The sequence below is a fragment of the Crassostrea angulata genome, chromosome 6 (assembly GCF_025612915.1).
Source record: "Crassostrea angulata isolate pt1a10 chromosome 6, ASM2561291v2, whole genome shotgun sequence".
Lineage (NCBI taxonomy): Eukaryota > Metazoa > Mollusca > Bivalvia > Ostreida > Ostreidae > Magallana > Magallana angulata.
Window position 1 is genome coordinate 42781781 of NC_069116.1, and position 26680 is coordinate 42808460.

General features: G+C 34.1%; 3 protein-coding genes across 7 annotated transcripts in view; 1 reads left to right on the plus strand and 2 right to left on the minus strand.

Moving 5' to 3' along the window:
• LOC128190465 (breast cancer anti-estrogen resistance protein 1-like) overlaps positions 1-3159 on the minus strand; it is a 29344-nt gene extending 26185 nt beyond the window's left edge. Inside the window, exon 1 of the mRNA XM_052862535.1 lies at positions 2903-3159. Coding sequence (XP_052718495.1) covers positions 2903-2917 — 15 coding nt within the window. The 5' untranslated portion in view covers positions 2918-3159. The remainder of the gene's footprint in view (positions 1-2902) is intronic.
• A 4105-nt stretch (positions 3160-7264) lies between these two features.
• On the minus strand, positions 7265-16419 carry LOC128188191 (polypyrimidine tract-binding protein 1-like). Of its 4 annotated transcripts, none has more exons than XM_052859088.1 (11): positions 16301-16419; positions 15757-16136; positions 14830-14972; positions 14524-14557; positions 13946-14038; positions 13522-13616; positions 12386-12492; positions 11360-11434; positions 10731-10779; positions 9901-9918; positions 7265-9532 (listed from the first exon to the last, which is right to left on the minus strand). In XM_052859088.1, exons 2-11 carry the CDS (start codon positions 16121-16123, stop codon positions 9449-9451), a joined length of 1065 nt encoding a protein of 354 aa, XP_052715048.1. In that variant the 5' UTR covers positions 16124-16136; positions 16301-16419; the 3' UTR covers positions 7265-9448. The 4 variants fall into 4 exon arrangements, with proteins under 4 accessions (XP_052715048.1, XP_052715047.1, XP_052715046.1 ...); XM_052859087.1 differs by lacking the exon at positions 9901-9918 and adding an exon at positions 10075-10092; XM_052859086.1 differs by lacking the exon at positions 9901-9918 and having other exon boundaries at positions 7266-9532; positions 10713-10779; positions 15757-16128; positions 16301-16403.
• A 153-nt stretch (positions 16420-16572) lies between these two features.
• Positions 16573-26463, plus strand: LOC128188190 (ankyrin and armadillo repeat-containing protein-like). 2 transcript variants are annotated; one of them, XM_052859082.1, is made up of 8 exons: positions 16617-16705; positions 17149-17192; positions 19063-20660; positions 22903-23147; positions 23535-23691; positions 24075-24222; positions 24491-24610; positions 24839-26463. In XM_052859082.1, the coding sequence occupies exons 2-8, from the start codon at positions 17170-17172 to the stop codon at positions 25149-25151; spliced, it is 2604 nt and encodes an 867-aa protein (XP_052715042.1). In that variant the 5' UTR covers positions 16617-16705; positions 17149-17169; the 3' UTR covers positions 25152-26463. The 2 variants fall into 2 exon arrangements, with proteins under 2 accessions (XP_052715043.1, XP_052715042.1); XM_052859083.1 differs by lacking the exon at positions 17149-17192 and having other exon boundaries at positions 16573-16705.
• Positions 26464-26680: the final 217 nt, after the last annotated feature.

Below are 26680 nucleotides of genomic sequence, written 5' to 3' on the forward strand. Positions count from 1 at the left end.
TATTAGAAAGTTAGCACGTAATATGTTTATTGACACAAAGATTGGATTAAACATGTACTTAGAAGTTTCCTGCTCTTTCGTAATAAACTCAACTATTTTATTATTTTCATATTTGTTTAATATATTGTAGAAATATTTGCTCAGAGCTCAGCATTTGTGTTAGTGTTATTCCAGGATATAAAATTTTTGCATGCATCACTAAAACCAGGACATAATCCATATTTTCCTTATTAAGCCATTAAAGTAATGGGCAATTCCTGTGGAAGCACTGAAAGGGGACATAACTGAGCAATAAAAACTCAATCATGGTTGTCCATTTAGCATTCAGTCCTGTCCATCTAATACTGATTTATTGAAATGGTCAAATTAAACAAATGACAGCTTGTAATTGAATCTGATCACCTTTGCTAACATTATGGTCACCTTAATGCACATTAAGTGAATATCCCAAGGGGAATAACTGCAGGCACCACTGATATTCAATTTCTCTTTTCTTCATCAAATATATAGGATTACCCGTGACAGCCATTATACCTGTAATGAATTGCAATTCAGATGGAAAATGAATGATAATTAATCTTGTGAACACAAAAAAGTTTACATATACACTTCATTTTCTGAAGCAGGGTTTCCCATATCCTATTTACTCCCTGTCTTCTAATGCCGATGCAGTAATTGGTCTATACAGAACAGAAGTGTTTACTTAACCGTATTTTTATAAAACCATGTTTGATGTCACGATGAAGTACAGATGACTTCTAAATATAGGCAGTCTATTTATATGATCTATACAGAGAAATTAAAGGACAATTTTAGGAAGTGAAATGATGTCAAACCTAATCTTTCAGTGACAAAAAAGAGAGCTTTTTCATAGGTAACTTTTCTTTAAATTTTGAAAAGATTCCATAAAACAACCTGTTACAGTATTATGAACGCGCATTAAGCTATTTAGCTCTGGGAAATATGCATTAAAATAGTTAAGTTTTGTGCATTCAATTAATCAAACCAGCCAACAAAGAACTGTATTGGATAAGGTCTAATTTCTGATCCCATTTTTTATAAATTTGAAAAAAAACCCATCCTATTATATAAATATTTTAATTAAACATAAAACTCAATATGTAAGCTACAGAAATTTATAAGTTTTACAACATCGCTCATTCCTCATGCTTCTATGACGTCACGTAAATGGGCTTTTTTCTGCAATTTCTCAAAAGTATGAAGAATTCATCAGTTTTTCTTCAAATTCAATAGTAGAAAGTTTGTCAAATGTTGCTCCAATATCATTCTTTCATACATTATTGTTCATATTATTTTGCATATCATTCAAAAGTTGTGTTGGAGCAAGCACATACTCTCAATGTTTCCTTTTAAAAAAGAATGATAGAAAATACCTTAATTTTGGCTAAAACACATACTTTTTGTAATATAAGCTCATTGCTGATATATATCATTTCTATTAATATGACACTGATTAGACAATTTATTTTTACAAATTTAAATTAGATATCTTTTAATCTATATTTAAGGAAATTTCTAAAGCTCTAGCTTTCTATTCATTACTTTGAGTTTTGGGGCATAAAAACACTTTATCAGGCACATATATATAGTCCTCACGAATCAGTCCTATATATACAAAAACAGGTTTATGCAAAATGAATTCAAGAATTATTATGGAGAGATCAAAACATTTAATCATCTTGACACTTCAATTATATTTATGTAAAAATGAAAGCTGTCTGCATTACTGCAGCATGCATATACAGGTCTTGCAGGTTTTATGAATATTTAATTTTTCTATCTACTGGTATATTCTCACTACGCGTATTGTGTTAAAATAGGAAAAACGGGAATGGCTAAAATTATATAAATGATGGATTATCAAAGAATAAGAGATCTAATTTGATTTAATTATCTTAATTTCAAAGTGTGGGATTTACAAAAGAGGATTAACACTATTTTTGGCATTATATGAAATTTATGCATTGGAGGCCCGTTCATTGACAAAATGAACCTATTAAAAATGCTTTCACGTTGAATATGTCTTTAAGAAATTGTTTCTGGACACAAGTCTAAATTTAGGAAATTGTTTCATAGTATATTATTAGCAGATCCTAACTGAAAAATACAAGTATAAGTATAAAACAGTGCCATTATAACTTTTAAATTATTCTTATATCATTATGTGGAGTTACTTGGAATACCTGCAGACAATTCACAGCAAAATTTGTGAATTTCAGATTATGACATATTAATTGTTGTAAAGGTGCATGGTTTAATGCTATTTCCTTGAAACTAAGATTTTAAGAAAATTGATGGCCACCAAATAACCACATTGATTCTGACACGTGCCTTTCCAAACTGTTTCTTAATTTCTTTCAAGAAGTGCCTTAATCATAATAGCTAATGTATGAAGGCTACATGCAAAGGAGATTAGAGTCAAAAATGACATGTTTTGCAGAAGTGAAAACTTTTGTCCCCAGCTTGGAGTCAGTATAAATAACACACATGGCACTGTATATACAAACAACAGTCCCACTGGTGTTCTCACAACTGGTGGTCAAACTCCACAAACAAGCTCATTGTCAGGGTCTATCGATTCACACAAAATGATTTATATTACATTTGGTGCAGAGCTAGTAGGGTGCATATCATGCCATTCCCACCCTATGTACGCAAATGTCCCCGTGTATGGTGTATGTTATAAATACCGATTACACACCAAAACAAGCATCGGTTTGGTCCGAGCGGATCACGCTTTACCCCCAAGGGCTCTATCTATCGGAAGTGCCTCTAAGTAAACATGTCAAAGTTTACATGCAACTTTCAGGGGGAAATATATTTCACTGGTTAATGTTACATGCCCCTACAAAATAAAATTAGTTGTGTAACTGAAACCTACCTGGCGAGCTGTCATTGCGTTTTGATGATAAAAATTCTACTCAAATTGGAAGTCCTAAAAGCAGACGTTAATATCCATGTGGCAAACTTAAAACACAGGTGATCGCTTTAACTCGACATTCAACTACACACTCCCAAGAGTAGTTTTTTTTTTTCAATTGATCGGCCTGTTCGTCACAACTTATCTTAATTACGAGGTTAAACAGATTAGCTCAATCAGACCCATCTGAGTAGACCATCGTCACTGTGCCCATCCAAAAATGAAATCGTACACCTGTGTGACGTCACGACGACGAAAAAGCGCGCGAAAGTTCAAACATAAATTGCTTCGTCAAGCGACGAAGAACTGGACAGTGACAATTACTGATATATATATGATAGTGTTTAGACTTTCGGAATTTTGAATGTGATTTAATAAACTAGAAATATACATATGTATATATGATGATATGTTCCTGGTACAAAATTGCCGCCCATATACGGTTGCAAAACTTTTTTCCTGGTTCCCAACCAATTTTTGAAATTGGATAAGCCCACCAATAATAGCCGGGTGTACATGTATATATAAATGCATCTTGTCACGAGTATTCCATAACACGTACGGGATGAAATGAAATGTTTATAATGCAACAACTAGGACACGAGGAAAGTACTTGTAAAAAAACATTTTTAATTAAAAATAAATGCAGTATCTGACGGCAATATTATTCTCTCTGAAAGGAAGAATGACCCACACTAAAATGTTTCTGGCGCTCGTTTCTATTTTTTGTACAACCGGAATAGATGAGCGCCAAAAACATTTTAGAGTGGGTTGTATAAAAAAATCTGCATCCCTGTATATTTTTTTCCTGGAATGTCCAACAACGTGTATGTACAAGTACAAATTTGGTAAGACTTCATTTGTCAAACCGGTGTACGCCGAACACGCCGATTGACCCGGCTTGTTGCTTCATTTGATCCACAGGCACCTGTCTGACGTTATATATATTTTCTCATAATTATTAGGTATATATTTTTTGGTATCATGTTTGTTCGCCCTACATGTAACTTCCCGTTCGCCAAGGGTCTGGTCGCCATAATTAATGTTCGCCATACACATGTACCTTGTTGCTCCATATCCCGTTTGATTTATTGTACATATTATGTTCAAATATCGCATTGATTTTGTCACCTTTTCATTTGCTGTATTTATTTGACTGTTTTATATTTTAAGATGTACAGATACTGTTGTAATGGTTATAATTATACTAGTACAGTAAATTACATTGTGTTCACGTCATAGTTTGAAAATAAACAAATAAATAAATAAATAAATAAAAGGAAAATCAGCTCTTTTGATTTTGAGTAATATATTCAATTTTTTTTACCAGCTAAAGTATTTCATTCATCTTTTCCAAGACCATGTAGCTGGGTCAGTCTGGTCATTAGACTATGTATTGTATTCACTGTGTGCAAGTTTGTTTTTATATAAATAATTTGATACTGTATTTATAAAGACATAGCGGATTCCAATAGCTTAGGGTTAGATGATGTAATGAGATGAACAAATGTAGATATATATTTGTTAATAAATCGGCATATTCATTGATTGCAATTAGTAAACGAACGTACGTTCGTTCAAAACGTTATACATGTACAATATGACGTTTAATGAAAACAAGTCTATAGGTTTCCTGGTGTTATTTTGTCAGATTTTGAACAAAAAATATACAGATTACAGTCAGTTTGCCCTTTTTTGACCACTCATTTGTAAAATTGGTATTTCAAACACAACACTAAGATATTTTTCTCAACTATATATATATATATATATATATATATATATATATATATATATATATATATATATATATATATATATATATATATATATATATATCTTTTGCAATGTGCGAGCTGAAAAAATCGTACAATGGATTGTTAATACATGTATCAAATAATCACAGGAACGGAAGGTTGGATTTTTTAAAAAATATATACAATGCCCCCCCCCCCCCAAAAAAAAGGCTAGAAAAATTCTGAATTTATCAGTTCAAATCTCTTGAAAATTGGTCAAGGCGTTATTTTTTAACAATTCTTTGAAAAGGTTGATTTTCAATGAAATACATAGTGGAAAAAATTGTACACAACGTTTTACTTTGTCCATATATATATGCGAAGTAGACAGAGACTGCGTCTAATGCATAAATTACGTGTGGGCTATCATTCTGGCAGATTAAATTATTTGGTATTTGTTGAAAAACTACTAGTATAGTATGTCTCAAGCATTATAGTTTCTGTCACATTTGGATGAATTTTAATAAAAATTCACATAAATGTACTTTTGAAAGAAGTGGAATGGAAATCGATGAAAGGGACAAATTCCAAGATTTATTCACTGACAAAATATCATTTTTCTCAGTCGGAAAAATTCAGAGGAACTAAATCATACTTTTTATATAACAGTGATTTATTATGGGAAATGTTACACCTTTTCGCCATTCGGAACTTTAAAAAAATTGATTAACTCAACGATATATTTGAAGTTCAAGGTTTCAGGTAGTCATTATTTTTACCATTGGATATTGAAAAAGTACTAAAATATCAAATTTTTATCATGAATTACAAATTAACAAATATAATTCCATACTTTCTATTCATTTTATTCGATAAAGTAATTTAATATCAATTTTAAAAATGCATACTGTTGCCATAGTGTGGTCATTAAACAGATGTTCATCCCATAAAGAAACAGTCTAATGGGATGAATTAATTTCCTAATTAACAACATTTTCTAACACCAAATAAAAAAAATCATCAGGTATCAGGAAGGGGGGGGGTGTCATGGGAAAATTCAAATATTTGTTTATACAAATAGAAACCTTAAAATCCCTATCATTCACGGATCTTTTGAGCCGAGTTTAGTTGAAAATTGGCTCAGTGCTTCTATAGAAGTTGAAAATGCTAAAAAGTGCTTCTATAGAAGTTGAAAATGCTAAAACAGTTTACACACATGTACACATAAACTATGTTTTGTTCACAACATATAAATATTAAAATGAAGCTAATGGCCAATTCAAACGCCCTCAACATATCCATGTAGTCATTTAGTCTCGCAAACGAAATTTTCAAGTCTCCCTACCAAACGAAGTTTGGAGACTTATTTTATTTGCTCAGATTCTTCTGCTTTTTTAACCCTGAACTTGTCCATCGCGTTTTTCAAAATGACCGACTGGAATTTTACAAAGCTCTAGGATATGATAAACCTGCATACATGTATCTACTTGTGCACACTGGTGGTTTTTTTTTCATTTAGGATCGTAGGGTTAATGGCCAATCACTTTTTTGGGCAGGCACAAAGGAGGGGGGGGGGGGGGGTCATTGCAAAAAACATTGACAAGCAAAATAAAAAAAACACGGAAAAAGGAACTTCCCATGAAAATGCTAATCCCGGGTTGGGGGGGGGGGGGGGGGGTGGGTGGTGGTAGCGTAGTCTAGTTTATTTAAAACTTCATGTTTTGTCTTAATTTCGTTATTTCCTTTCAATATCTTACATACTCCCAAAAAGTGGGGGGGGGGGGCAACTCCATAATTCACATCTTTATATGTAAATTTTACAAAAAATCTTTGCTGCAACAAAAAGTGGGCTGGGGGTAGCCCCCCCCCCCAACGATGCTACGTCCCTGTGGGGTGGTCAATGGGGTGTGGGGTCTAACATAGCATCTTATATGAAAATCGTTGACTCTATTGTAAATGCTTAAAACTTGAGAACGGCCAGAGATAATGATATGGGGTCTTCAGAATCATTTATTTACTGTTACAGGCAATATAAGGGTCACATTGGATTTGACCCCTGGGTCATCCCCTACCCAAAGGATTAGGAAATGACCAAATATAAAAAAACAACCCCAAAAACGGCTAGGATCTTGACCCCTAAACAATCTATATTCTTGTTCTCTAGTTACAAGGTAGTAGGTATGTAGGTAATGAGCCCCGAGGGTGGCCCTGACCCCCCCCCCCCCCGAAACAGGAAGTGGCCCAATATCTTGAAAATGGTTGAGATCCCCACCCCAAAACTACATATATTCTTGTTCCTTGTGTCAAGGGCCATCAAATGGAACATAGGTCATGATGACCATATGGGATTGTCCCCATGTCTTGAAATAGGAAGTGCCAAAATATCTTGAAAATAGTCAAGATTCCCACCCTTAAACCATATACATTCTTGTTCCCTGTGTCAACACAATATACAGGATATGACCTCTGTGGGACATCATGATTTTCAAGAACTGGAAATAATCAGGTATTGAATCATTTTTATATGTAAAGTTTGATCCATGTGGGTCATCCCAACCCCGAATGATGACCTCGCTTTGTTTGGGAGACATAATCACCCAGATTATAATTACATCTTCTTTTAAATAAATGCATGATGTCATATAGGACAATCACAACCCAAATCAAACACATTCATTGAAATTTAACAACTTTATTTGTGAACAACTAGCTATCTGAATACAATTAAAGTAAAAAAAAAAGTTTATATTACAAATGCCATATCTTTGGCATTTGCCTTTTTGTTCATCTCAAACAAACTAAGTCACAATTCAGGTATCATATGACAAAAAAGTTTAATACAACAGAAATATAAAGATACAGACCCTGTATAAAAAAAAAAAAATTACGGTAATAAAAAACATTGAAACATCGAAACAACTTATTTAGTTCATTATAAAATAACTTGCACATGTTTGTGAAATTCTAAATAAAATGATATGCATACAAATACTATTGATCTGGACACTAAGGGGATTAGGGAGTAACAGCCTAATGTAGTTTGAAGGAAGACAACTCTGGGTGGACTTAAATCAGAAACATGGAAGCTGCTCAGAATAAAAGAGAAAATACTTTAGAACTGTTGAGACAAGAGATCAGAGCATTTTAAGGAAAGAGGGAATTCACAAAGAGTAAACGGAAAGGAGAATCTTATGACAGAAAATTCAAGAATGTTCAGGAATAAGAAGGAAAGAAATGATGAGTCTTGAAACCATGTGGCGTATCAATGTCAATGGTTAAAAAAGACACCAGAAAAACAATGAAAGAAAACTTGAAAGTGACAAATTCTTAAAAAGAATCTTGGAGAGAAAATAAGTGCAATTGCTTTCATGACTTTTGAGTCCTTACACACTTCAGGAAGTAGACTGCACATGTCTGATATACTAAGCTGGAAACGCAAGATTGGCATTGCTTACATACTTTTTTCAAAAGATCTCTGAGGTAGTTTTCAGCATATGAAGCTGGAAAAGAAACTAAGGTATTTTAGAGAATCTAAGATAGAAACTGAAATCAAGAGAGAAACAAGAGAGAATGAGAGACAAAGACAGAGAGATAGACACGATCTGGAACCAAAGGGACACAGAAGACGTTGAACAGTTACAGTTGAACAGTTAAAAGTTGATGGCACTGAGACAGGGGATAACACAATTATTTGGGATGGAGTCTTGAGAAACAGAGCACAAGATTGTAGATGAAAAAAAGTTGATGACACACAAGTAAATGACACATGTATTGAGAAATATCAATATCAGTAAAATCAGATTCGTTGATCCGCTTATGTGGATTGCTACAGTGGCAATATATGCGAGCAGATCAAGAAATCTGATTTGTAAAAATAAACTGAAGAAATATGGAGCTGACAGAAGATGAAAACATCCTAGAAAACAGACTTGAAATATTTTGAACACATTGTACCCGTAGTCTTTCTAATATGAGAACACTATATACATGTATAAAAAAAACCAACAATGGATTATTGATTTTGAAACTTTGATAACAGGCAGGATATGGCACTTAAAAATTTGTAAATTCTATCTAACCTGTATGGGCTATCTATGAAAACGAACACATGTGGCCTTTTGGTTGAAAAATTGAAAAAAAATTTGCATTACTGGGCAAAGATTATGAATTATGTCTTCTAGTTATGGAAATACCCAATCTCTTTATGACTATCCATAAACTGATGTTGAATAATATAGCTACAGCCGTTATCATACTTTTTACCTCCCATTGAAAACTATAACATGCACATGTATATATTGAACAAAAATTACAAAAATTGTACACGTGAAAAAAACCCATAAACCAATGTACATGTTATTTTGTACATTTAAATCTATAATGCCTTTATGTATTCTAACTAATACAGGTACATGAACAATGATCATGTACATTGGATTATTGCAAAAAGACAGAAAGCTAACAACCTATGACATAACATATAGAATATAATTCTATGTACATCTAGCAATATCATGAAATAGTATCAAACAATGGACTGGCCTTTCTTAATTTGTACAAAATCTTCTCGTGGCATAATCTACAGTACTCAACTGGTTAAACATTTTGCTTGTGCATCCACAATCAATTGACAAAAAAAATCCCAAGCCTCAAAAATTTCAAAAATTCGTTTTTTCTTTTTATTAAAATACAATTCAATGGCTTTTTGGATACCTCCCTTTCTTTTCACATTTAAAGATGAGTTGGAGATAATCAGAACATACTAGATTCATTAACCCTCTGTGATCAGGCATTTGTGGTGCGAAAACGAAACCATCAGTCGAGTGTTGTCTGGAAACTTGAAGTTATGCATTTCCTGTAAAGAGAACACAATAAATGGTAACTGTATGTCACCCATATAGGACAATGATAATTACAAGAGACAAAGAAGATGAATCTGAAAAATTGTCCTTAAAAATGGTAAATTTGTTAAGGGCAAATTTGTTCTCTGTTTTTAACCAACACTGCATTCATTTATTCAGTCCGAAATATCTGATGTTTTGCTGGCTTAGTTACTGATTTTGATATTTTACTTGCCAGTAAAATTATAATAATAGAATAGGATATGATTTCCCCCCGACTTAGTATCTACAGTCATTACAGCTTTGAGAACCTGTTATAAGTAGAGTGAACCTTGTTTGTCATAAAAGCATTGAAAACCTAACCCCAGGAGTATGACCTTACCATTATAGCAGTAACAGCCTACCTAACTTATAATAAGAGCATTGACAGCCTGCTCAATCGTAAACATTACTTACCATAATAGTAGAAACTGTCTGCTCCACCCTCCACAGTAAACCTTACTAACAATAATAGCAATAACAGCCTGCTCCACAGTCCATAGTAAACCTTACTTACCATTATAGCAGTAACAGCCTGATTCACACTCCACAGTAAACCTCACTTACCAAAATAGCAGTGACAGCCTGCTCCACACTCCACCGTAAACCTTACTTACCATAATAGTAGTAAATGCCTGCTCCATAGACCACAATAAACCTTTCTTACCATAATAGCAGTGACAGCCTGCACCACCCTCAACAGTAACCTTACTTACCATTATAGCAGTGACAGCCTGCACCACCCTCAACAGTAAACCTTACTTACCATTATAGCAGTGACAGTCTGCTCCACACTCCACAGTAAACCTAACTTACCATAATAGCAGTGACAGCCTGCTCCACACTTCATAGTAAACTTTACTTACCATTATAGCACTAACAGCCTGCTCCATTCTCCACAGTAAACCTTACTTACCATTATAGCATTGACAGCCTGCTCCACACTACAGTAAACCTTACTTACCATGATAGCAGTGACAGCCTGCTTCTCACTCAATAGTTAACTTTACTTACCATTATAGCACTAACAGCCTGCTCCATTCTCCATAGTAAACCTTACTTACCATAATAGCAGTGACAGTCTGCTCCACAGTAAACCTTTCTTACCATTATAGCAGTGACAGCCTGCTCCACACTACAGTAAACATTACTTACCATGATAGCAGTGACAGCCTGCTCCACAGAAGCGAACTTGAGCAGTGCTCCTTGACATCCTCTGGATCTGAAACAAAATAATGGATGAGAGTATTATAAATACATGACAGTGCAAGTCTCAATTTAGCTTAGTATAAAGAAATAAAAAAGTTCTTAGAAAGTGTTTCTTCAATATACTGTATGCATGAATGAATCTAACAGTCACCTTAGCCTAAACATCTCAAAAATAATCAGGAGTGGCAGGGCATAGAAAGGGATTGTACTATGTGCTACATGTATACTAGCACATGTGTACAGGTGAGACATGTATACTAGCACATGTATACCGGTTAGACATGTATACTAGCACATGAATACATGTGCTACATGTTCATGTATACATGTGCTACATGCAAATATGAGCTACATGTATACTAGCACATGTATACATGTCTGTGTGCTAAATGTACATGTATACTTTTGATAAATAAATGTAGTGCAATACATAATGGTGCCCTGGGTTATGCAGAGCATTTGTTTAATTCTATATGGTGACCACCAAACCAATCACCACATCAGATTCACAATTTACCATGGGTCACAACAGATCTCTTGAGTCTTCCATGAACAGAAAAAAAAGAAACAGAAAATTGAGAAAAAGCACATACTTGAAAATTTTCAGTTCCAACACATTTCCATATTCTGAGAATACATCGATGATGTCTTCTCTTTTGATGCTTTCTCTGAAAATAAAAATTTACTCATGAAGAGAAAGAACCCTGTTGAATTGCTTATACACTGTAAATATGCATGTATATGTATTGTACTTTAATTTGGAAAATACATGCAAATAAATTTTGCAATATACATGTATTTGTAGTGCACCAAGGGCTCAGGGTGATTCAAAAATCCTTTGAACCTTTTTTTTTTTAAATTAAATTTCTAAATAAATGATGATTATATGCTGTTCACTTCTTGAGTTAAGTACTAAACGTGCATCAGATACACTAAAAGACTTGTATATGGTGAAAAATATTCATGACAACTAAGTTTTTGAAAACCTTGTGAAATTTTCTTGCACCTAAATAAAAGTTCATTTAAAGGAAACACCCCACACAAAATTATAGTGTGATTTCTTACTGATGCCCAAAGGACTTCCCTTCCCCCCAAAATCAAAATTGGTTCAACAAAATACATGTACATGTATATACATTTTATGTAAACTATTTTATATGACTTTTAAAAGCAATTTGCTTTCCAATGAAATATAATTGAATCTTTGCAGTGAATGACAAACTTTCATGTTTCTGAACAAATGCTTTTGCTTAATGATTTTTGTTGCCAGATGAGTTAAGGTGGAATGGGACACCTCCATGTTGTGACGTATTGTTTATTGAAATGAATCATAAAATGAAGTGTAATTATATAAGTACCGGTAGTTTATTTCAGGATATTGTCACGTTACAGCGTAGAGCAGTGGGTTAGAGGGTTTACTACAAATTGGCAAGTTATGATTTGAACCCCGCTTGGGGTTTAACATTTTTTTACCTCTCCAAATATTTTCAAAAGCTATTTTTGTGGTTAAATATTGTAAAAGACCATTAAAAGTATTTTAATTATAATGTACTTAAATCCACATTGAAATCAACAGATATCCCGTACCACCTTAAGAATACTCATCAAGTAAGACTTACGGCAGGTGGGACATATGAATGACAGCAGATGGAGCGCAGGCCGTCATCACATAGTTGAAAGTGACCCCTCCTCTGTGTAGCTTACTTTTTCTGTAGTCGGCTGTCATCTACAATCGAGATACCTTTAAGAATACATTACCATTCCTTCAATAAAAACATTGCTGATCCTGAAACATTTACAGTGAATTTCTTATTGTGGATCGAGGCTGGCTTGCTGCATGAATATTTTTAGATTTAATGGATACTACAATTTATTTACAAGACCATGAACCTGGTACATATTTGCATTAACATATACAGACAGGCCACTTTGTGTTGCCACTAGTATTCCACAAATTTTGAACTTCATCCCCAGAGACTATTAATTGCTTGATTTCACACAAATATTGGTCTTGACAAAATAAAACAATTCCGCATTTAAATTGTCAATATTGAAACAAACCATATTGGTACATTCATCACATTTAATCATTTTTACTAAAATCATAGGTTATCAATGTGAATGCATTCAAATTATAAAAAATGATGTTAAAATTCAAAACTATCAGTTCCTTGATTGTTAATACATGTAATGATAATATTATGCAACAAATAACAATATAGTTTAATAGATCTACATCACAGGCACTTGCTTCTGAGAGAAAAATTTACCCTATAGTACAATCATAACACATGGTATTATTATACTATAGGGTAAAAAATTTTTCTTAGAAACAAGTGCCTGTGATCTACATGTATGCACTAGCTCATCCATATAAAAATCAAATCAAACTTATTGGTAAATATAAAAAGAATCAACTACATCAGCTCAAAAAATTAATTCAATTAAGCAGGCTCGGTGGACAACAAATTCACCATCAGATCTAGTTTAAAGTTTTAGAAATAATGTTTTAAGCTATAAACTTTGATTTTGTACCAAAAAAAAATCCATAAATATTAGCTTTAAATGTTGATCATTTTCCTTTATCTCTGTATAAAGCTCTTCTTCTTATTAAGGAGATCAATAGAGTCAAAAAAATAGCTACAACCATTGAGCCCTCTTAACTGATATAAATAATGTGTATACATTCAGACCAAGCATGATTACAAGTCCAAATTACATGTAAATATGTTTCTATAGTTGTCAAATCACTTACTTTGAAATTTTCATCAGTGTTGATTGACTTGACTCTAGAATATTGAATATGCAAAGTCTTGTTCTGCACAACCACCCTATCCAAATGTCCCAAGGCTGAAATAAAAAATAATAATAAATAAACATGAGTTTGATGAACACAGATGCTTTGAAAAGTGAATGATCTTAGGCCAAATCAAAATTATTGTTTGTTTGGAATTGCCTCTTGCCTCCTTGAAATATCCTCTGCTGATAAAATTTTAATAAAGAAGAACTTTTTTGATATTGAGAATTTTGTTTTTTACAATTTTTTAATTAGTTAATATTCAAGTTTGAAAAAAAATTCCCTCCCTCCCTCTTGGGTCTAGAAATCTACAGGTGGCAATTCCAAACAAACACTTTTGAAAGGATGACCTAAATTTTACTTAATTGGGAAGAAAACGAACCACTAGCAGCATGTTCCTCTGTATCCATCTGGACCAGGCCAGAGTTTTTCTTCTTGAAAAACAGCTTAATAATATCCACTCTTCCATACAAGCCTGCAAATACCATCATCAACCCATTTCTTTAGAATCACATGTATTTTGCATCTCTGATATTTAGACTGGTTTGGTTCACCAGCACTTGAAAGCTCAACTGGAAGAGTACCTGACTAGAGATTCAGGCCTGGATTCGAATCCCTGTCAGGTCCATTATTACTCTTGTATATTGGGACAAGATTTGTTTAAAAGTGTACCTATTTATTGTCATATTGCAATTATTTACAGTTCTTTAAAGATTATTTCTGACAATTAGATATTAACAGTTTTCAAGTTACAAATATAAATATATTTTCTTAATCATTTTGTTTATAAGAAGATTTCTAAAATTCTATCATAAGTCTTCTGAAAACCTAAATCTGGCTCCATCTTATCTAAGTTAACTAAGAAGAGCTCCCTTGTGATAGATATCAGTCTCACTTTTACAAAGGGAGGATATGGAAACTGTGTTGGAAATGTGAGACTGAGATCTAGTAAGTACTTACTGAAGAGATTGAAAAGTTTCTCTGTGGTGATACTCTGGAAAAGATATTAATTTCATATCAATCTAAATTTATCATAAATCTGTGAATAATATCCCAACAAATATATTTATATACAATGTATGAAAATCTCAAATTTAAAACAAAAACAGTAATTCCAACATCAATTTACTTTGCCCATATTGACACATTGCTTAATCATTATCAAAATGTGCTTTTAATGAGTGAATATGACTTTCAAAATTAGATGACAAATTTAGTTTCCAGAAACATGGAATTGTAAAGAGTTAAACATTATTAACCACATACTTCTTCATTAAGGTTGTGTATGAAGAGGATCCGTCCTTTTGCCTCCCTCCTACTTTCTGGGAGGGAAGATGCTGAGGAAGCACTGTGAGGTGAAATACTGGCTGACTTTTGGAAAGTCATGAGATCATCTTCATCTGTATCACCTCCCATAAAAACCCCCAAAAACATTATTATGAGAAGCTAATTCAAAACTTTAAACTTTGCTGAAGAGTATAAACTGGACGTATACATGACATCAGAGACATAAATAACAGAGATTGGCAACTCCGCCATTAGCGTGTTTTGATGTTGAAAAATATTACAGGACCAATCTTACTTTGAGAACTACATATTAGTAAAACTGAGATAATGATCTTAAACCAAAAGCTTATTGTTTTTATGAAAAATGTGCAGAGGTTTTAGACGTTTCTTTAAAACAAAAAATTGAAATACATGTATAAGATTAATAATAAAGAAAATATAATGGCAAGCTATAAAACATCGGCAAAATCTCGGACAACGGGAAGCCAACTGCCTCCTAAAACTCCTCTTTTAATATTGTTTATAAGACATAAACTCATGAAACTATAATATTTTGAATGTTTTGGTAATAGAGTTTAGCTGTTTATATCAATATAATTGTTTATTAGAAAGATATACTGATTTAAACTGGCGATATTTTACAATAGGGACCGTAAGATTTAGTGAGATTTTAGTCAGTTGCAAACCTCTGTTATTTATGTTTCTGACGCCATGATGGAGAAATAAATTTTAAAGTATATAAAAATTTGGGGATTAAAACGATTAAAAAGATTAAAACACTGCTATTTAAAGGTCATGCAGGCAGCAATGGTATTTACCCTCAAAAATTACTTCAGTCAATGCATAATGATCTAAATTAATTTCAAACTTAGAAACTGAATTATCTTGCTTTATGTAACTCAATACCTGGAGTAACAAGTGAGTCCAGAAAAGAGTTCTGGTGTAATTTGGTCTCTTGCTTAAAGGACAGTTTCTTTATCTGAGCTTGGAGACCTGAGGAACACTCTGGGCTTACAGTGCCTGTACCATTACGAGAAGGAAAAAAGTCATGGTTGACTTCCCATCCACACTGATCACAGAACATCTGATCTCGTTCGATCCAAGTTCCACATTTCTCTTCACTGCTCAGCACAATGTTTGGACAAGAGATGGCTTCTTTTGAGAAGATTTCAGGATCTATTTTCCATCCACACAGCTTGCAGAATTTATTTTTTTGTTCCAAAATATTAGTACATGGCCGGCCGTTTTTCTGAAATCCTGGACAAAGCACCATTCTGTCTGAACATCTAAAATTGAAAAAACACCATTTAAAAGTATATATTTATAGAGAGCAACAACTGAAAAAAAAATAGTGGCCTGAAATTCGAGTATGTTAGCACAGACACATAAATATGACAAATCACAAATAAATTAAAACACGAAAATTTCCATTTTTTTTTTTAATACTGACATGCAAAGCCTTTAATTTATCAGCAAAATGTTTTTGGCGTGTTCCGATTGAGAAGAAAACGTTTCGTGCAACTTTTTGCAGGAACTAAAAATCGAACGGTAAAATGAAAACCAAAATCGGAACAAAACAATAACCGGAATTATTATTATTTGAAACTTCTTCATTTTTATCATTAGCTGTATATTTGATAATATACACTATCATTAGTTTGCAACTTCACTGACTATATGTAATAAATAAAAAAAAAATCATTTTTATGTCGAAATAAAGAGTTGTCTTTTCATTGTAAGCTTTGCAGGTGCGCGCTTAGCAACCAATCACGGCAAGGGTTAGAACTCGGACAGTGGAAGTGGATGTAAATAATGTCGTTCAGAGCGATGCTGAAGAGTAAACACAGATAACAAGGTACAGCTCAAGTGTTTTCTATTTAATCTCTCAGCAATAGCTCTAGTTCTGATATTCACGTTCAATTTTTGTTAATGTACAATATGCATGCCATATTTAGTTACGACTGGTTAATATGCACTGTTCCTGTCGGCCTATAGCTGACACTAGCTCAAAGTAAAACAGCATGCTCGTTTAACTAAGAGTTAATAAAATTCCAGATTGCATTTGTTGGTAACATCATTATTGCAATATACAGTGACAACATTGCAAAAGGATAATTTTAATCATTAATAATTCACGCATTTCACAGGATTTTTCTTAATTTTTTTTTCAGTCTTTGTGACTTACAAATACATGTTCACAGATTAATATAGATGTATATATAAATTTTTCCTGCAGACTTATACATGAATATATTTTATTTCAATACATGTAGATTGTAATATGAAATATTCTTTCAGAGTGACAAGTTATAATTAAGGATGGGAAGCCGATCAGGCATGAAGTAATTAACTGTGTTGCTTACTATGTAATCACTGTTATATATATTGATTTGTATGTAAACAATTTTTGTATAATATATAGCCAGATGTGAAAGAATTCTCTTTACATTGAACACAGATTTCCTCGCTAATTCAAAATCAGTATTTACGTTTTTCAGGTATATATGCGTTATCTCTTTGCATTGCTTTTGATACTATTTTCATGCATTGGCAGTAACTTGATCAGTCTGGTTTTCAAGCAAATTAAAGTCAATGTTAATAACCAATTTGTGATAAAAACAATTCAATGGTAAAACAAATTTCCAGCATAAAAGCCAAGTTTATGAAATGAATAAGAATTCTCCGATTTAAAAATTTTGAATGTTGCTGGATCAGATTGGACACCGAAAAAAAAAAAAAAGAAGCTAGGAAAATTACCAGCAAAATCCATCCACTCTTCCATATAGAGCAAATAGAAACTATTGTACTATCAGCAGTACAGTAAATTTAGTTGTACAAACCCATCAACAAAGTATTTCTGCTTTACTCATGTTGCAGGGATAAGTATGGAATATATATACAGTATTTTTTATATGCTTCATACAGTGCCTTTAAAGTTGTTCTATGCTTAAATGTATCATATGGTACGGAGCTTTTGTCTGTGATCTGGATACCATAAACCAACTTTTATTCGCATCAACTTTATTTCACAAAGTTTTGGAGATATAATGAAGATACACTGGTTCTGAGTGACCATTTTTTGCAATCAGGATGTATATTATCTGGAAAATAACAGAGACAATCAATTTGCAGTAAAAAATATTCGTAATGACGAGGCTCTCACAAACCTCATTAAAATTTCTCGCTCGTGAATAAAAGTTGGTTTACAGTGACTTAATTGAACCAGCTTTTTTATCACAACCAATTGCAACTTCTTAAGCCTTTATGACAGAGTTCGGAAAAACAAGTTTAAAAACTGGTGTTGAATTTTTTCAACCAAAATATTTTCGCAATAACATTTAATAAGGTTATCTAGTAAATGTAAAAAATTTTCTCTCAGTAAATAAAAGTTGGTTTACGGTACACATATATATTCTAGTATCAACTAGCTTATTTGTGCATACATTCAATTGGCTAAACAGTGTATAGATTTGAAATGTTATATGGTATATATAATGTCTTGTTTATTTGTGGTATATAATGTCTTGTTTATTTATATATTCTGAAATTTTATGTGAGTATCAACATTTATCAGTTTTATAAAACATACGTAGTATCACAACTTTAAATTCAAACCACTGTTGTTTTTTTTTTTTTTACTAATTTCTCTCGTTAATTAATATGATATTGATATCTGATCGATCTGAAGCATACAAGAATGATGTATTGAAAAGAAATGTTTGAAATCTATTCAAAAATTTGTATTATTAAACAATTAAACCAGAAAGGACAATAGAGGCATTGTAATCTGTGTTAATTGACAACTTCAATGTAGCGTAGAATGTTTATTATTGATACTATTTACACCGACATTGAATTTAATATTAACACAGAATACCTGCCAATATTTCTTTGTGTGCCAATTAGACCCAGCTTCTATTTATGGCCTTTCCAACAAAAGTCTTATTTTATTTGCCATTTGGGAAATAAAGTCATAACCCTGTCATGAAAGGGTGCAATCTCCAGGCAATAGAAATCAATTGGAAAACAATACCGCCTTAGATAACTTGTCCTTGGACCCTATGAACTTAAAAGTCTATGTCAAATGAACTAATGTTTCAATTCATACACATGCTAAAATTAAATGTTGTATATGATGACAGTTCATTTTTAACAACCAAGATTTGCTGTTATATTTTGTGACTTTATATAACTCTTGCTTGTTTTATATAGGACAAGTGCCATCAACATGGCGGATGAGTTTGATGCCTCAGGGTGGGCCCAGATCCACCAAGCGGCCAACAGGGGCTACCTCAAATCGATCCAATTTTTTGTCAAAGATGACCCATCTCTACTGGAATTGGAGACCACAGATGGCAAGAATCTCACGCCGTTTCTGTGTGCAGTGGATGGTGGGAAGATTGAGGCTGTACATCAAATGATCGAGCTCGGCTCAAAGATTGATGCCATAAATTCCCAAAACCATGGAGCAGTGGAGATGTGTGCCATGAAGAGCTATATTGATTTGCTGAATTATTTCATTGAAAAAGATTTCGAAAAGATACCGGTGTGGAAGAATTTATTGAGATTTGTTACATCGGAGAGTGATGAAGAAGCAGAGGCTGCTGGGAAGTCTCTGCGAACATTGACCCAGGGTAGTCAGGCAGATGGTATAAACCCCAACTGGAAGTCATTTTACGATCATGGTGGAGTTCCAGTCATAATCAAGGTTGCCAAGTCCAGCATTGGAGAGGAGGCAAAAATACCTGCTTTTCAAACACTGTTAAACATCATTGAGCGAGAAGAAGTGAAAGAGCAGGTACTAAGTTCCGGGGGAATTCCGACATTCATCAAACTTCTGAAGTCTACCAATCATTTCCTGATTCAGCTGTCAGCTGAAATTCTAAAAGAAATGGCAACTGTGACGGACTATGCTGAGGCAATATCCCAGAATAATGGGATACAGAGCTTGATCAAGGTTTTGCAGACCATCCACAACCCAGAGGTACTTGTCCAAGTGTTAGACTGTTTGGGTAACATTGCAGAACATGACAAAAAGTACCAGGACTTGGTGGGACAACAACAGGGATGTGTACAGACCATAGTGCAGCTTCTGGAGTATGAGAAAGACAAGGACTTCTTGAACTCTGCTTGTCGAACTGTTGGTAAAGTCTGCTACAACAATGAAACCAACCAAAACAGCTTCGTTGATGCCAGCGCCATTCCACATGTTCTTGCTGTCACAAGGCTACGAAACAAGGACATTCAGGTGACAGCTGTGGAGTGTATTCGTAAAGTGGCAGCAAACAATCCTTATTCACAGAAACAAATGCAGACCGATCAAGTGCAGGAACTTCTCCTGAAACTTCTAGGCACAACGCGGTCTGAAGTTGTGAAAGAAAAGACAGCTTTGGCCCTGTGGGCCATTGCAGGTCGAGAGTTTGATGTAAAACGCCTCATAGCAGAACGCATGGGTGTAGGAACTCTTGTAGAATTCATCAACAGTATGTCAGAGGACTTGAATTTTATTGGCTCAGAAGGACTTGGGGTTCTTGCCCAAGGTCCACTGAGCTACCATTCCGATATAGCCAACGCTAATGGCATAGCGCCCCTGGGTAGACTTATACGCTCTGAGAAAGAGTACATTGTGTTGAGTGTGATTCGTGCCATCAGATTCCTGTGTCTTGGAGTGGGCTATGTGCCCCATAAAAAGAATCAGAACACCATTATGACGATACGAGGAATCAAACTGATCGTGGCCCTGATGGTGCATTCTAGGAACCAGATGATCCAAGTCGAGGCTGCCCTTACATTAGCGAGTGTTTCACTAGGTGAGGAGTCAATCTCTATGTAACTCTCTTTGTCCATCTGTCTGTCTACCTGTCTTATACATGCAGCCTTCCTCAAACTGTCAAGAGCTCCTAAAATTGAATTTGCAAATGCAATTTTCTATTCCCCCAAAAAGTGTCTATTGGAGTTTTGTACCCAATGTTATGTATATTCATACAAGTTGTAATGTAATGAAATTCTAAGACCCAACATTTTATTTGTATCAATTAAATGAATGACACCCTTGGGGTATGTGATGAAATTTAAAACTTCCATTAAGTGTAAAGTGATCGAATTTCTAAAGGTGGATGTAACTTCAAAGTTTCTATTTGACATATGAATGGCAACACATTAAGTAATAAACACACACTGTGATTGAGTGATCAATTTTTTTGTTGAAATACGCAGATATTTCAGCTTATATTTTATCTCTGTATTTAAACTCTATTGTCAAGATACTCTAAAAAAAGCCAGGATCAATTGGATTTTGGAAGATAAAATGTGGAAAAATCTTGATAAATCTTGCACAGAGTAATACCATTTTTCCAAGTTTATACTTATCTGTGTTATTTAAACAACCCCCAGGGCATTGAATTAACTCCATAATAAGAGAAAATTTCAAAAGAATTTAAAGGACTGTTTTCCAGAGGCTAATTACCATATTTTTACAAAGTATTGATATTATTTTGACAGCAAATTAACAGGAGAAATAAAAGATGTTTTCTAGTGTGAGAGTGTATTTAGCTACAACCACGACACATTTCAAAAGAATCAATAAACATACCGGTACAGATATACCGTGACATATGGGGGCAAATTGTGATTTCCTTGAATTAATAAAAAAAACTAAACAAAAGACCGATTTAAATTTGACGGAAAGTTTGAAGGACTGTTCGGTAGGGGAGTTAAAAGTATGTCCAGATTGAAATATCTATTGGCCTTCGGAGATCTACCGTTAGCTCTTTTATTTCTCAAACAATGGCAGCAATCTTTAACATTGTTACACATTTATTGAACAAGACAGAAATGTTTGGCAGATTTAAAACCTTGCCCTTTGTGGCATATGCATGATTCATGTTGAGATTAATTGAAACCCCTAATCCTAGGTACTTAGGCCACCGTTGATTATCTCGCTGGAATTAAAACGTACCTGACACTGTTCCAAATCTCGGAATGCAGCCTTATGAAATAATGGGACACGTTTATATCCTTATACATGTAAAAAGGGTTAATCCACTTCAATAGTGCACATGTATCAAGCACACCTAACACTAGATGGTGATTTCCAAACATTGAACCAAAAAAGGTTTGTACATGAAAAAATGTAGAATGTGTACATTGTAATCATTTAACTGAAGAAATACCTATCACCCATTGTACAAAGTTAAAAATAATCTACAATTCAGTAAAAAGAAAAAGGGTAGAAGCAGTGTATTCACAGTTAAGACCAGGATATTAAAAAGATATTTTTTATTTCAGTCATAAACTACAATTTCGCCAACCAAGCTTAAAACTTCCAAACCTACAATGTTGTAAATTTGAAGACCATAGATAGTTCCATCAGGCTTTCTATATAATTACATATATATATACCCACAGCTCAAATGTAGCATCTCTAGGTCTCTCCAGTGTCTCACCAGTTCTCCGAGTCCCCTCAGCATCTTCATTGCAAGTCTCTGTACTGTATCTTTCAGGGTTTCTGCAGCACAACTTTAAGTTGTGTCTCGTAATGGGAGTTATCTAAGTGTCTTTAGATCAAATCCCAAGTTCATTCCTTACAGGGTCTTTCAATCTTTAATAATACTGTGGAATCATCACTGTTCGTGGGGGACCAATGTTGGTGGCTTTTGTGGGCAAGCCTTGTCCACGAATCTACATCCCCACGAACTTATATATACAAACATATGTTTAATATTTATTTACAATGTATGAAAGTACGTCCCTACAAACAAGGAAAATCTTGGCCACCAACGAACATTGACCCCCAGGAATAAAAATGATTCCACAGTATTCAGTTACCTGGCACAAGTGGCACAGTATCACATAGAGAATGCCTATGCTACATTGTACCTGTACCAGGGTATTTAGTGAATTGGAAATGAGAAACAAACTTCAGAAGTAAAAAAATGTTAATGCATACATGTATATGTTTTGGAATTTATTTTTTCTCCAGTGGATAGTCGTTTTCTTAATTATATGATAATTATGAATGATTCTAATCTAAACTGTCATTTTTCATTGTAGGAAACCAGGCCATATTAGATGATATTCACTCAAACATAGACTTTAGTTATGTCAGAATCCTGAAGATGATGTACTCCATGGATCCTGATGTTCGACTTCTAGCTGGGCTAGCTCTGGCCACATTTGCCTACAACAACGTGAACCAACAGAAGGAGATCGCTGACCAGGGCGGTGTCCGATTTAACTGCTTCTGTCCATTCCTTCAGTCGGAAGATGAATACTACAGGTGCTTGGCAGCATTTCAGGTAAAAATGCTGTTTCAATATTTGACCAATGCAACAGAAAGTAGGAGGGACAATGTTCATAGTTAGACCAGGGTTACGGCCATAAAGATACATTAGCTCACTAGTCTCAATTTCCCCATATACAGTAAAACAGGGTTATAGCAAAGCACTATAAATGAGCAGTTCTGATTTGATGTAGCAGTTATTTATATTATGTACAGTTTATGGTACATTTTTAAAATTCTAAAGGCAACTTTGCTGGAATGTGAATTTGCTATAAGAATGTTCGTGTTTTACTGTATAGTCCTTGTGTAAAAGTGAGAGATAAAAAAAATTGGCTTGATATCTGACAGGTGGTTGTCCTTGCGAGGATTATTCCTGATAAAAAATTGGCTTAATTTCTGACAGGTGGTTGTCCTAGCAAGGATTATCCCTGATGAGGAGCAGGCTTTGTCCTCAGCTGCTGGGATCAAGCTCCTCGTGGATCTCCTCCAAGACTCCTCCAATAACGAGACCCTCTCTCTTGCCGCAGACTGTATTGCTAGGCTAGCCCACACAAGGGCAGGTGAGTGCAAGTCTGAAGAGGTGAAGGAATTGAAAGTCATGCATGGCCATTGCTATTGGTCTCACAACTGCCAATATGATTCATAAAAAATTCATGATATTTGGTGTGCGTGGTAAACAATTGGAATAATCTATCATCAAACTTTACTAACTTTACTTAACTAATTAGAATTGAAATTTTGGCATTATAAAAATAACTTTTAAATCTAAATCCTCATGTAGAAGTTATACAGTTGGTAAATCTTTTCTTTTTTAAGAATGAAAAATTCAATAAAATTGTCATGGCTATATAACCGTTTTAACTTAACATTTAAACATTTATAAATCAGTGTAAATCAAGATCATGCAGACTTGTTATAAAAATGATTTTTTCTTTTCCAACAGGAGTGCCTGCAGCCATGATTTCCATTAATGTAATAGAACATCTATGTAAACTGTTGGTGTCTACAGCGGAGCAAGTGAGGGGCTCGGCGGCCATTGCCCTGGGGTATCTCTCTTACAACCACACGGGGGAGAGACAACTTCTTAACAAGTGAGTAAAAAAAAAAAACCCACCAAAAATATGACCATCAAATAACTACATTGAACAAGTAAAAAATCAATAGAAATAATGAACAAGCAAAAAAAGCTGCATTGTACAAAAGGAAATCAATCCAATTACAATATGCTGTTCTGAAACTGTGACTGTGGATAGTATGACGACAGCTGATTTTATGGTAATCATGCTTTTAAAAGTAAAAATGTTTCATAAACTGTATACATGTGTATGATGTTCTTGATTCTGAATGTGTTCTTTGTAGGTGTCGTACTGACCCCTATTTAATGAGGATTCTCCTTCACTACACCAAGAGGAGCAAGATAAGCCCCTGTTTCCTGGAGGCATGGCAACATTATAAAAAAGTGGGACTCCCCCCAATACCGTAAGTGTAACTAACAAGAAATCTTACCCACTATAAAAGAGAATAGAAGAATTTCAATTGCTTTTGGTATTTAAATTTCGTCTCTGCAGTCATTTGTATTTTTTTAGAGTTATGAAATGTTGTCATTATGACCAGTTAAACAAAATTTTCAGTAGCAACAAGTTGATAAACGATGATAACTTATCATAAGTGGTTTAACACAGAGAAATTGGTTTTTATGTTTTATAGTGAAGGAAGAACCAACCTGATTGGTAATCATCCCTTAGGAATGGATGGAAACCGCCCAGTCACTTTCCTCAGCATTGACCCCGAGGGAGAAACCGGTAGCAACACTCGGAGTTCTACCTCAAACATTGGGGGAGAGGACGGAAGGATCACTGGGCGATCTTCTCGTGCCTCTGGGTCAAGACAGGCCACCACCCCCAGGCAGTCAGGGACCCCACTCAATGCGACCACACCCCTAAATGCCAGCCAGATTTCTTTGGACTCCCAGCATTCCTCACGCTCTTTACTTCCTGTTACAGCTGAAGGAAATGCATAACATGTCTTGTGAGACCATCACCCTCCCCCTTCCCTCCCCAAAAATCTTGTGCCTGTGCCCCTCCCCCCATTTCCAAAAGAAAAAAGGGCTGATGAACTTCATCGCAGCAGGCTTTCACTAGTCATCATTTTGTAGATCATTTGATAATTCCTATACAATCATTTCCATTTATCAATTTTCTGGATTATACATGTATAACTGTAACAGTGAACTGTTATGTCTCATGTTTTAACAGGCATTTCACTAGCTTATGTTTCTCTGACTTCTTAGCTGCCATGTTCTTATTTACTCCTGTGATACAATGTAGTAATTCACAGTACATTTGTATTTTGAAAGTGAACCATATTTACATGCATATATTTTTCTTTCTAAGCAATTTTACACAGATGCATGTATATGTACATATGTTTCTCTCCTCAAGTTCATGTTCTCTCCCAGAATACTCTGTTGAAAAAAAGTTGAGTTATATGCATTTTTGGAAAATGTAAAGCAGCATACATACATAGCATAAAATGAATCCTTCTGTCTCCACCCAACACCCAATTTTCATTTTTAAGAACACCATACCACCCCAAGACCTCTTTTTCAAAACTATATTTTTTCTTGTTTTAATCCTTGTAATAAACTGTAGTGGGAATTTTTCCAGAATTGTTAACATACTGACCATGGAGTAATTTGGTGGGTTTAGTGCTTGCACTGTTAGTGATTTTTTTGGTGATTATTTCTAGTGTGTATTTTTCTTTTAAGAGAACTGTCAATGCATGCTACATGTACGCTGCAACTGGCAAAGAGAAGCAGATCTGTGATATTATTTAACTGTATAGCTTGGTTTGAGGTTTGTGTTTGTTGTGACTGCAATATTTAATATTTATTGATAAATCTAAAATACATGTATTTTACACATTCTACATTTGGTAAATACATGCAATATTATATATTCTTTGTCTCTTTTAAATTCATTAAAATCTCATCCTGCTTTTTTTTTACACTGTTTTTCTCATAGTTGTTGAATTTTAGATTATATAAAATTTCATTTCATAGAATTTATTTCATAACTCTGATTTGGGTCTTTTGTATGTACCATCATTTAGTAACAAGAACATGACTTTGTGCCAAATACGGAAAAACATTGTGTACTGGTATTTTACCTATCAAATTGTGTTTACCAGTAAGAGTAGGGGAAAACTGTAATTGTTTAAGAGTAATCTCTGTCAGACACTTTCTTCTCATTCTTTATATCTCTTGATTTAATTTGTAATGAGGATATGTTGGTATCATATATATTGACAATAAACATAATTTTGCCATCAGATGAAGGGTTAGTTATTTATAAATTACGTATGATTTCCCGTCTGTTGTTGAATCTACCTACTCTATATTACTCTGAGTTCAAGAGATCATAACTGTTTTTTTGACAAAACTCAGTTTTAAACATGCATTTATTCGCAATTTTTGTGAATTGTTGATCAGATAATTGACCTGCATGTACATGTATGAGGAGTAACCTTCACAAAAACTGGCAAGAGTTA

What these genes read in the sequence shown, in the direction of transcription:
- LOC128188191 (XM_052859088.1), bottom strand. Translation starts at nt 16,123, where the DNA reads ATGGTGCTTTGTCCAGGATTTCAGAAAAACGGCCGGCCATGTACTAAT. An exon ending in GGACTCACTTGTTACTCCAG is followed by an intron (nt 14,973 to 15,756) that starts GTATTGAGTTAC and finishes TTTTTATGGGAG; the next exon opens with GTGATACAGATGAAGATGAT. An exon ending in TACACAACCTTAATGAAGAA is followed by an intron (nt 14,558 to 14,829) that starts GTATGTGGTTAA and finishes TATCTTTTCCAG; the next exon opens with AGTATCACCACAGAGAAACT.
- LOC128188190 (XM_052859082.1), top strand. Translation starts at nt 17,170, where the DNA reads ATGGGAAGCCGATCAGGCATGAA. An exon ending in ATTAGCGAGTGTTTCACTAG is followed by an intron (nt 20,661 to 22,902) that starts GTGAGGAGTCAA and finishes TTTTCATTGTAG; the next exon opens with GAAACCAGGCCATATTAGAT. An exon ending in GAGAGACAACTTCTTAACAA is followed by an intron (nt 24,223 to 24,490) that starts GTGAGTAAAAAA and finishes TGTTCTTTGTAG; the next exon opens with GTGTCGTACTGACCCCTATT.